Source organism: Pogoniulus pusillus, chromosome 15, assembly GCF_015220805.1.
Source record: "Pogoniulus pusillus isolate bPogPus1 chromosome 15, bPogPus1.pri, whole genome shotgun sequence".
NCBI lineage: Eukaryota > Metazoa > Chordata > Aves > Piciformes > Lybiidae > Pogoniulus > Pogoniulus pusillus.
The window spans coordinates 27,856,409-27,868,198 of record NC_087278.1 but is presented as its reverse complement, the minus strand read 5'-3'; the positions used below and the strand labels follow the sequence as shown (position 1 = coordinate 27,868,198).

At 43.2% G+C, this 11,790-nt stretch overlaps 1 protein-coding gene across 7 annotated transcripts in view; it reads right to left on the bottom strand.

Moving 5' to 3' along the window:
* The window catches only part of RECQL (RecQ like helicase), a 34,855-nt gene that overhangs the window by 3,839 nt on the left and 19,226 nt on the right, over positions 1–11,790 (bottom strand). For 4 of the 7 annotated variants that reach the window (XM_064155989.1, XM_064155993.1, XM_064155991.1 and 1 more), the window contains 5 exons: positions 11,342–11,480; positions 9,723–9,814; positions 7,911–8,130; positions 7,180–7,309; positions 1,764–6,989 (listed from right to left, as the gene is read on the bottom strand). In XM_064155989.1, the coding sequence (XP_064012059.1) occupies positions 6,834–6,989; positions 7,180–7,309; positions 7,911–8,130; positions 9,723–9,814; positions 11,342–11,480 (737 nt within the window). In that variant the 3' untranslated portion in view covers positions 1,764–6,833. Of the gene's footprint in view, positions 1–1,763; positions 6,990–7,179; positions 7,310–7,910; positions 8,131–9,722; positions 9,815–11,341; positions 11,481–11,790 lie in introns of those variants that run through there. The other 3 variants (XR_010305059.1, XR_010305061.1, XR_010305060.1) reach the window with 3 other exon arrangements.

The following is an 11,790-nucleotide window of genomic DNA, read 5'->3' as shown; positions in this document are numbered from 1 at the left end:
GAAAGCCTGGTGTGCTGATCTATGGCAGGACATTGATGCATGGCTGGAGAGAATTCCAGTGAAGGTGCGGCACGTAGACGCACACATAGAATCATAGAATCAGTCAGGGTTGGAAGGAACCACAAGGATCATCTAGTTCAAACCCCCCTGCCATGCCCAGGGACATCCTACCCTAGATCAGGCTGGCTGGAGCCCCATCCAGCCTGGCCTTAAACACCTTGAGCACAAGCCATACGAGGAGAGGCTGAGAGAGCTGGGATTGGTTAGCCTGGAGAAGAGGAGGCTCAGGGGAGACCTTGTTGCTGTCTACAACTACCTGAGGGGTGGCTGTAGCCAGAAGGAGGTTGCTCTCTTCTCTCAGGCAGCCAGCACCAGAACAAGAGGACACAGCCTCAAGCTACACCAGGGGAAATTTAGGCTGGAGGTGAGGAGAAAGTTCTTCACTGAGAGAGTCATTGGACACTGGAATGGGCTGCCCGGGGAGGTGGTGGAGTCGCCGTCCCTGGAGCTGTTCAAGGCAAGGTTGGATGTGGCACTTGGTGCCATGGTCTAGCCTTGAGCTCTGTGGTAAAGATTTGGACTTGATCTAGGAGGTCTCTTCCAACCTTGGTGATACTGTGATACCTCCAAGAACAGGGCCTCAACAACCTCCCTGGGCAACCCTTTCCAGGCTCTCACCATTCTCATGCTGAAGAACTTCCTCCTCACGTCCAGCCTGAACCTACCCATCTCCAGCTTCGCTGTATTCCTCCTAGTCCTGTCACTCCCTGATACCCTGAAAAGTCCCTCCCCAGCTTTTTCGTAGGCCCCCTTCAGATACTGAGAGGCCACAAAAAGGGCACCTTGGAGCCTCTTCTTCTCCAGACTGAACAGCCCCAACTCTTTAAGCCTGTCATCATAGGAGAGGTGCTCCAGCCCTCTGATCAACCCAATGGCCCTTCTCTGGACACGCTCCAGCACGTCCACATCCTAAGAGCAGAGCTACTGAGGAACACCAACACAACGATCAGGCAGATGAAGCTGCTAGAATTTCTCAAGTTGGTACAAACTCTGATCTTGACCTTGATTGGAAACACCGAGGTGAGCTCTTCTTAGCTCGGTGGGCCCATGCCTCATCTGGACATCAAGGCAGAGATGCAACCTACTGCTGGGCACGTGATAGGTCAATTAACTTACCCATGGACGCTATCACCCAAGTAATCTATGACTGTGACATTTGTGCTGCTATTAAGCAGGCTAAGCGAATGAAGCCCTTATGGTATGGTGAGCAATGGTCAAAGTACAAGTATGGTGAAGCCTGGCAGATTGACTACATCACTTTACCTCGATCTCGTTCTGGCAAGCAGTATGTGCTGACAATGGTAGAGGCCAGCACTGGATGACTGGAAACCTATCCAGTTCCACATGCTACTGCACGTAACACCATTCTTGGTTTGGAAAGACAGATCATGTGGAGACATGGAACTCCAGAGAGAATTGAGTCAGACAATGGCACTCATTTCAAGAACAATCTTGTAAAAAACTGGGCCAAAGAGCATGGTATTGAATGGATCTATCACATACCCTACTATGCACCAGCTTCAGGGAAGATTGAGCGCTACAACGGTTTGCTGAAAACCACCCTAAAAGCCATGGGGGGTGGAACTCTGAAAAACTGGGACAAACATTTAGCACAAGCTACCTGGTTGGTAAATAGTAGAGGTTCAGTAAACAGAGTAGGCCCTTGTTGTGGAGGCAGGGAATTAATGTGCCTGAGTCAGGAATTTTTATACAAAAATAGAGTTATTTTATTTTCCCAAAAACCCGCCCCCAAAACTATATACAGAAATTAATTGAGTTTTCATTACCAGATTCAGCTTGGGAAAATCTACAGGATACCATAGATAATTTGACTATTTTGAAAGTCAGAAGTTGGAAAAGGCTTTAGCTATTAAATGAATGGTGTTTTCTTAATAATAAAGCTGAGCCAAAATAAACTCACGGTCAGGTTGGCTGAAAGGGTGGACTGCTGCTCGTCTTCTCGGGTTCTCTTTCAGAAGCAGCAGAAGAGTCGTTAAGGGTTTTTAAGGTCTACACAAAAGGTGTTGATGGGTGAAGCAGTCCTTCAGAACACTGGGCTCTTTATCCAGGCCAGGCGCGGGCGGGGAGAAGTCTCAGGCAGGCACGATCTCTGAGGTGGGAATGAACTCCAAGGCGGGAACCCCAGGAGCGGAAACCCTAATATTTATACCCTTGCTAGACAAGGAGCAGAGTTACCACTTCCTAGGCGTGAAGACCACAGCCAATTACAGCCCGATTCCAGCGCGAGCCCTGAACAATCAGATCTGCTCCAAACAGCAGACGGTGATAAAGTTCCTGTTGTACATGAAAAGAATCTGTTAGGGAAAACTGTTTGGGAATTTTCTCCTTCGGGCAAAGGGAAACCTGTCCGAGGGGTGGTGTCTGCTGAAGGTCCTGGTCACACCTACTGGGTAATGCAGGAGAATGGTGAAATCCAGTGTGTGCCACAGAGAAATCTAACCTTAGCTGAGAGAGTTTAAATTCAGTGTATATTACAAGCTGTTAGGAGTTTTCTGTTCTAAATACTATTGGCATCCAATGAAAGAATCTACGAGAGAATCTACAGTATGAGAGCATGAACCCAGTGTCACCAGGGAGTCCCTGTTCTCATCTCATCTGTGAGGAGACAAACTGCTGTTTTCTGAGCTTTTGAATCACCTACATCTGAGATAGCCACAATGAAGTGTGAACTGAACTTGTAATATTCATTAGTGTAAATATTGGTTTAGATTAGACAGAAGATTTCTCAGCAATACTGAGTGAAATAGGGGTGGATTGTGCTACTCTGAAGCTAGCTAGAATGTTTTGGTGAGAAGAAATAGATTACAGGCTATGAATGGGAAACAGTGGTGATGTCTACTTCACTGATAGACTTGCTGAAATGTGTAAGAACAAGAATCCATAGATAACACAGAGTCGCTGTCTGGGCTTTGGGCTGAACTTCTCTCTCCCTCTAATCTAACCTGCCATCTTTGTGACTAATCCACCTGCTTCTTAACCCCTCTGGCTGACCCTCCTATCTTCCCTGGGCACAAGGCAACATCTGGGGTAAGGTAGAGAGGGGGAGGGGTGAGAGAAGGTGGAAGGGCAGTTGTGAGCCCCTCCTGGGTTTCTGGGAGGGGTGTTGTGTTTCTGTATTATCTTTTAACTTGTATATTTCTGTATATAACTGTATATATTGTAAATATCTGCTTGTATATTGTGCTAAGCTCTATATATAAAGCTTCATTCAATTTCCAGAGCTGCTGAGTCTAGTCTGAGTGATTTCCAAAATGGGGGAGGAACTGGTAACACCCAAACCATCACAGTTGAGAACAGCTTTTTTACAGCTTGTCACTCTAGGTGTTTAGACATTGCAGTGGAGCTGCACTGCTTCATCCTATCAGATCTCCAGCAGGACCCAGGTGCAGTGCACTCCAAGGAAAGGCAAACACAACAGCACTGGTTGATGTCAGCTGGCTGGAGCATATGGAGCAGGCTGCTGTGTATTTCCACCTAATATAGTTCACAGTGACAACAATCAGCCACTAGTACAATTGCTGCAGGGCTATGGCAGAGTTCTCATCATAGGAGGCCTCCAAGACACATCTGCACAAGAGTTCTTATAATCCCATCTAAGATCCTTTTCCCATAGAGGTTGGACCAGATTTTCAATGTCCCTTCCCACACAGGCAGTTCAGTGATTATGCTGTTGTCTGAATGTGGAGCAGTGCCAAGCCACATGGTTGCACTTTCCTCAAGTCTGCTTACTGTATGAAAATGATACTTTCCATATCACCAAGCTTTTCTGTAATTAGTTAAATGTTAAGATGGCAAAGATATTCTATCAATTTCTTGAAGTCCATGTGAGAGAGGGGAGGTCAGATGGTTCTAGATTGAGATCAGTCTCAGAGGAATTTGAGTAAGGGTAATTTCCTGGTTACTGACTTTAATCCAACATAATTTTAAACTCTTGGAATAGGAGGATCAATATAAACCATCTTCTAGTTTTGAAGAAGTTATTGGGAATTCCAGAAGTCTGAGGGGCAGGGAAAGCAATACTTGCTCTTACTTGTTAACTTTCACATGGCTCAAAAGTTCTTTTTAATAAATAGCACAACCAAAACATCTGCATTTCTGGATTTAATCACTGTTTAAAGGTTAAGTGTAAATAAAATCAAAGCCCAGCAACTTTTGTGCTCAGAAACTGAAGTGTGAGCAGAGCTGCTCTTCAGGCCTTTTCCCTTAACCTAGCTGTTCTGCTCCCAGCTCTGGCCAAACACAAGAAGAATTGAAAGCAACATGTTCACAGTAGCAGCAAAGGCTCTGTTGGTTACCAACACTAGGATTTCAGCACATGTTTTTCCAAACTCATCAAGGTAACAGCTCAAGCATTCTTTTTATCACCCCTCCCTTTGCACCTAGGCTTCCCAAATTCAGTCTCAGGTTCTGACAACATTCAACTTCAAATATAAATTTTATGCCTTTTTAGAAAAAACAAACAAACAAACTCCCACAAAAACACAAAGACAGCAAAGATGAGTTTCAGTCTAATTCCAACTCCCAAAATTGGTTGATTGATTTCTAAACCACAACCTCCTTAAAACACCAGTCAATCCTTATGTGTGAAAGGTTCTGCCACCCAGCAGAGGTGAAAAGTGAGCTGAGCTAGCTCAAACACAAAAAGAAGGCAAGAGGTACAAGGTACCCAGAACAGAGACATTGCCTGAGCATGTAGGGAGGGAGTTAGGTGGAACTAGCAGAGAATATGAAAAGCAGTTAAGAAGCTTCTCTAAGTATGTCAGCAGTAAAAGAAAAGGTAAGGAAAGTATGGTCCCATGGGTCAGAGGGGTAGGGGAACTAGTGACAGGACATGGGAAAGCTCAAGGGACTCCTATTTTATGACTCATTTTCACCAGTAAAGTTTGTCCTGAGACCTGATTTCCCTAGGCCTACTAACAGTCCATAGGATTAAAGAACTAGAGGAAGGTGGAAGTTACAGATCAGCCAAGTGGCCAGACAGAGAGTCACTGCACAGGCCAGGCTGCACTGAGGAAGCTAGCAGAGGTCACTGCAAGATTGCTATAACTTCTAAGAGGGCTTAGGAGGCTGGAGGGAGGTTCCTGATGACTGGGAAAAGGCAAATATCTCATTTGTCTTCAAAGAGAAGGGTCTAACAAGTCACATACCAGTCAGCTTCACCATAACCCACAGAAAACTTAAGAGGCAAATACTCCCAGAAGACATTTTCAGACATGGAGGTGACTGGGAATAGACAGATAGATCTAGCAGAAGTAAAAGCATACCTGATCAAGAAGACTGGGACAAGCTGGTGTATAAATAAAGAAGGTACCACTGGATTCTAGAAGGCTTTTGACATTATCTCCCATAGTTTCCTTTCAATTAACAAATAACAGTGAGATACAGACTGGATAAATATACAACAGCTTAGGCAGAAAGTCATCCACACCACCTGCTTCAAAGAATTAGGATCTGTGGTGCAAAATCCAGCTGGTGGCCATTTACTTTCGGCAATGCTCCCAGATCAATATTGGGACATGTACAATTTAGGGTTTTCACTTACAGTCTAGGTACAAGGACAGAGTGTGCTCCAGCCAGTCTGCAGATGACACCAAGGCTGGGAAACCTGTTGACACACTGCAGGGCAGGGCTGCTCTTCAGAGGGACCTAGATAGGCAGAACATATGGTCTGACAGGCACCTCTTAAGTTAAAGGCAAGAGGGAAGTCCTGCACCTGGAGTGGACTAATACCACACAGGCTGGGACCAGACTGCTTTAGAAAGTAGCTTTGCAGAAAAGGAGCCAGGTTTCCAGGAGATAACAAGCTAAAGTGAGTCAGCAGTGTGCCTTTGCAGCACATGCAAAAACTGCAGAGTAGGCTGTAATGCAAAAGCAGAACCAGCAATGCGGCATAAAAACTCTTTCTGGGTATTCAGCACTTGTGAGATGACAGCTGGAGTATTGGGTGACATTCTGTACTTCCCAGGAAGAGAAACACACTGTTACACTGGTTTGAGTCTATCAGAGGGCTGCCTAGGTACTCTGAGAGAAGAAGCAGGGACCTGGAGAGAAACACCAGAGAACTGAATTTATTTCACATTAAAAGAGAAGAAAGGCAAGGGCTAGAAGTGACAGTTGTGACTCTGTGATTGTCTTCAGCTACCTAATGGCCAAGCAGAGCTGCAATGCAGCCAGATCCTTCTCAGAAGAGCACACTGGCAGGACAAAAGGCAACAGGCAAGTTGCAACACAAGAAATAAAAATTAGCTCTAATAAATGTCCTTTTCTCTTTTTTTCACTCATGAAGATAGTGAAACACTGCAACAGGTGCTAAGAGGGGCTGTGGAATCTCCATCTTTGGGAATGGCCAAAAATTACCTGACAGCACTGAGTACTCTGATTTTATTTGGGCTCCTTGGAGCAGGAGGCTGGACTAGATGATCTGTAAGTCTCTTCCAGCCTGCAATAGTGTTGGTATACACTACTGCTTCCAGAGTTAAAAAAGACAGCAGGGTAGTTATTGACACTTTGTAGCCATTGCTGTATCCTAAGATACACAAAAGCTATTTGATATGAAACCTTGCTTCCTCGACTGTTAGACTGCTGTAGGCCTGAGAGTTTTAACAACACTTACTTCGTTATTTGCTTTTCATTTTTAAAAATGCACAAGAAGTAACATTACTAAAACACAAACTGAACTTACATCTTGCATTATCCACAGAGAAGCAAACATGATTAGATCCTAAATGCAGTCTGTGAAGCTCAGTCAAGCACTACTGTTTAGTCATCTCCACCTGCTTCATCTTCTTTGCTTTTATGTCAGAACCACAGTTAAGCTGTTTATGTTTCTCTGACTTTTTCACCTCTGAATCCTGAGTAGTCTTTGAAACAGTCTGAGCACTTGAATTTGAAGACTGAGATGGTTTGTCCTGTAAAATAAAAACAATTCTAATAAAATTCTAAGTTCTTTTTTGGTGTTCCTACCCAAGAATGAAGACACTTCTGAGGTCTGTTTTAAATCCTGTTGATTGCATTACTATAAAAAAACACACTGAGCAGGTATCAAGCTATTAAACTAGGATAGAAAAGACAGCTACAAGCCAGGACAGAGATAAATACCTTGTAAACACTTTTCTTCTTTGTTATCCCTTCTATAGTCACAACATGTGCCTCGTTTTTCAGTAGACTTGCCTTTGGTCCTATCTTAAGGTAGGATATTGTAGCAAATGCCGTGAAGCTGAAGTCTTCCCTGCATAAATCAAATCAGTCTTATAAGGGAAGGCTGGAGATGAAGACAGGCTAGATCATGCAGGGGAAAAATGGGACACATTAACCCTTTTGATGTGTGTTCCAAATAGCAGCTTGATTCAGCTTACCTATTCAAATGGATATTTAATATAGAAGGGTTCTGGTCGACACTTAATGCACTCATAGAGTCACAGAACGGTTTAGGTTGGAAGGCACCTTTAAAGATCATTTAATTCCAACCCCCCTGATGTGGGCAGGGACACCTTCCACTAGAACAGGTTGCTCAAGGAAAGCCAGAACACATGCTGCACAGGCAGCCAGGTCATGAGAGCAGCACTGTTGCTATTTTCAGAATGCTTTCTGAAATCCCAACTTTTTAAAATTGCAAGATATGAAGCACTTCCAGCGTTCCTCTGAATTCTGTTTAAACATTCTAGTAGAAATAAAATAGTATTAACACATCTGAAAAAATCTTCAAAAGTGGATCTGAAATAGATACTAAAAGGAGACTGCAGAATGTATCCATTAACACTACACAGAAGTAACCCAAGAGTAAAGTAACTACAAGATGTTAAAAAATATAAAGGAGTCATCTTACATACTTCAGATACTGCTGCAGCAGTAAATGGGTGACAATTCTCTCCAGTTCCTCCCGAGGGTGCCTTGGTGGAGTAACTTCAGCCACTCTGAGTTTTGTTACACCTCTCCCAGACCATGCATCGATTAATTTCAGCGGGGTAAGTTTCTCATTCATGTTTTCAGCTTGCTCAAGTATCTTAATGAGATCCCTGCAGTGTCCTGTTATATCCATTTTCTCACATGCTACCAATAGACATGAAGTAATATTTCAACAGCAAGTTATTTATAGTGATTCAGATAATGTTCAGATACACATTAGAATCATACAATGGTTTGGGCTGGAAGGGATCACCAAAGATAATATAGTCTAACTCCCTTACAGTCAGCAGGGGCATCCTCCACTAGATCAGGCTGCCCAGAGTCCTGTTGAGCCTCACCAGGGATGGGGCCCCAAATACCTCCATGGGCAACCTGTTCCAGTGTTCCACTACCCTCATGGTGCAGAACTTGCTCCTAACATCTAAATTTACTCTTCTCTAGTTTGAAACCATCACCCCTTACCCTATCACTACAGGCCTTGGTAAACAGTCTCCATAGTTTACTATGGAAAGACTGAAGAGCAAAGAAAAACCGAAGAACACAAGCAAGGCATTTCTTCTCTTAAAACACAGACCAAATGAGATGGAAAAAAAGGCATTAATTTCATTATACAAATTAGAAGTTAAATATCTTTGTTCTGTCTACTTCCTCTCACCCCCAAAAATGTACAGGGAAACCAAGTCTAGTTGTAAAAACAGCTCTGCAGACAGTTTTTCCTAATTTCCTGTAATATATTACAGGAGTTATTCTGGTTTTCAAAAGAAATTTGAGGTGTTCTCGTGTATCCAGGTAGAGATGTCCAAGCCCAACTTTTTCTCAGTGTTCTTTTCAGAGCTTTCAAGGCTTTTTATGGTTGTGTCCTTTGTTCAAGCCACAACTCTCACTTAGTAAGTGCAGATACTCTCTGCATCTTTAGAGTTAGAGCTTTCTGGATGGGTACCAAAAATTGCAGTTAAAGCAGGCAATAATCACTAATCAAAGTGTGGCTTAAGTTAGCTACCCAAAACTGCTCAGGATGTTTGTGGGAAAGCAGAAGAAAAAATTATGTCCCAGAACCACATTCTACTGAGAACATCATCCTTTACCATGCAGCAGGTCTTGTTTCAGCTCATTTCCTCAGCTCCCTCTACAACTGGCCCATTTTTCCAAAGGAAGAGCATACACTCTACAGACATTGTGCTGTTAGGGCTAACACACAGCAAAATCCTCAGCTGGCATGCTCAGTTGTTCTACACAGCTGTCACACACAGTCCTGACAGAGGGATGTCCTACAAGCATGCAGCACTCAAATCCTCAGATACTTTACCAAGCAAGTTGCAAGAGGCCATGTGCAAGGGCCTAGATGTGAACAGTCTGGCATGCAGATAGCAAGAGGCTTCTTTACAATAAGCTTTCACATCCAAAGAAATCCTGAAGCAAAATCCAACATATACCTTTTTAAAACAGGTGAACAACCTCTCCCTTGCCCCACCTTCATGTTTGGAAAGTGAATGAGCCTAAAAAGATGAAGCGTTTGGCCTCAGGCAAAAAGCCTGGGGAAGTATCCTGCTAAACATCCTGAACTTGGCAACACTAAGCCACTGAAAACTGCATTCATAGAAAATGTGTACCTGGGAAACAGATAATAATATAAGCAGACTCTACAAAAGCTGCTCATAGTTTGTCCAGAGCAAGTTATCTCTTTAAGCCAACCTTCTGCATGTTCTCTGTCCTTGCTTATAAAACCATGTACTTACAGTTCTCTGTACAGCAGTTATCACACATTCTGTTGCAGTTAGCAGAGTCCCACACTTCATCAAAATGATGAGCTATGAGGACCCGTCGACATCTGAAAAAGCAAAGAGACTATAGATCATTAGTGGATACAGTTGTGTTAAATATCATGAAAGGGGCAAAAAGAAGGTCCCTTGGGTCAGCTCTGGTCTCAAAACAAGAAACAGCTCAGAAAAAAAAAAATCAGGAAACAAGTATTGTTCCACAGCAATCTCTGTCAGCTTTGCTGATAGAGGAACAGTTTGGTTAAAGCAGAAAAGCAACAAAACCCTGCAGTTTCAATAGGAAGAATCACAGAATGCACTTCCTTGGAAGGGACCTCTCAAGGTAATCTAATCCAACCTCCCCGCACTAAGCAGGGAAATCCTCAACTTGAGCAGGTTGCTCAGAGCCCCATCAAGCCTGACCTTGAATGTCTCCAGGGATGGGGCTTCTACCACCTTCCTGGGCATCCTGTTCCATGTTAGTGGTTGGAAGGGGTCTTGAAAGATCATCCAGTCCAACTCCCCTGCCAAAGCAGGATCAGTAGGTCACACAAGAAGGCACCCAGGAGGGTTTTAAAATGTCTCCAGAGGAGACTTCATGACCTCTCTGGGCAGCTTGCTCCAGGGCTCTGTCACCCTCACACTGAAAAAAATGTTCTTCATGTTTCCTTAGAACCTCCTCTGCTCCAGCTTACACTCCTTGTCCTATCACTGGACATCACTGCAAAGAGCCTGGCTCTGTCCTCCTGACACATCCTTATAAACATGAATGAGGTCATGCCTCAGTCTCTTCTTCTCCAAACTGAAGAGACTCAGCTCCCTCAGCTTTTCCTCACAAGGGAGATGTTTCGCTTCTTTCATCATCTTGGTGGCTCTGCACTGGAATCTCTCAAGCAGTTTCCTGAGGTCCTTCTGCAATTGAATGGCCCAGAACTGGACACAATACTCCAGATGTGGCCTCAGCAGGGCAGAGTAGAGGGGGGAGAAGAACCTCTCTTGTCTTACTAACCACACCACTGCTAATCCACTCTAGAATGTCACCATTCTCACAGTGAAGAATTTCTTCTTAATGTCTAATCTAAATCTACCCTTCTCCAATTCAAAAAATCATAAAAACATGAACTAATTCTTAGACTGAGGTTAAAAAAAGCTTTACTGAATGCATAAGTTGTCCACAACTTGATCTCTTTCATGAAGCGTTTGGAATAGCTAAGCGCAGCAGATGAAGCATTAAACACTTGTGGATGCCTGTACAGCCATTAAACACTGGTACCTCAGAGGAAAAACAAAAGCATTCCAGATTTGCTCTGAATAGGATTTGAAATACAAACAGTGTTTTGTTGGTATTTCACCTCAACACAGAACTTCATACTGACAAACAAGCAGCACACCAACATTCAATTGTGTCCAGGAGTACACAAAACCGACTACCAACTTGACTGTTCCACCAGCAGAGTTTCTATTGTATGCTGGGTGACTTTGTTTCAGTGTTGTCTTGTAGAGTATTGCATTTGAAAAAAAAAAATCACTCCCTTAACCAAACAATCTACAAAAGTAACCATTTAAAAACTAAGCAATAAGCCACTATAGTAACTTACTTGTTCATATTCTGGCAGTAAGACACCATATCATACAGCTTCTTTTGCCCGACATTTTCCATCACTACCATTGAGCTGATTCTGAATATATCTCCGAAACCATAATACAAAATGCAGTCAGCTTTTTGGTCATCTCTACCTGTAATGCATTAAAATGAACAAAAAAAGAAGGAAAAAAAAAAAAGATTTCAAGCAGAGCATTTTCTGGTACAAATCTCACTCTTATCTACATGGACTTTCGCAGCCCCTATATAGAGAGTACCTTACTGTAACAGAGAATCAACCACTGATTTAAGCCAATAGCATGCAGCCTAGAAACAAAACATATTTAGAACAGCCTTCTACAAGTACAGAAGCAAGCAAACTGAAAAATACTATGCAACAAAGGTTTTGACAATAAAATATTAATGTCCTACTGAAATTCAGTGAGAACTCATCCTAAGACTTTT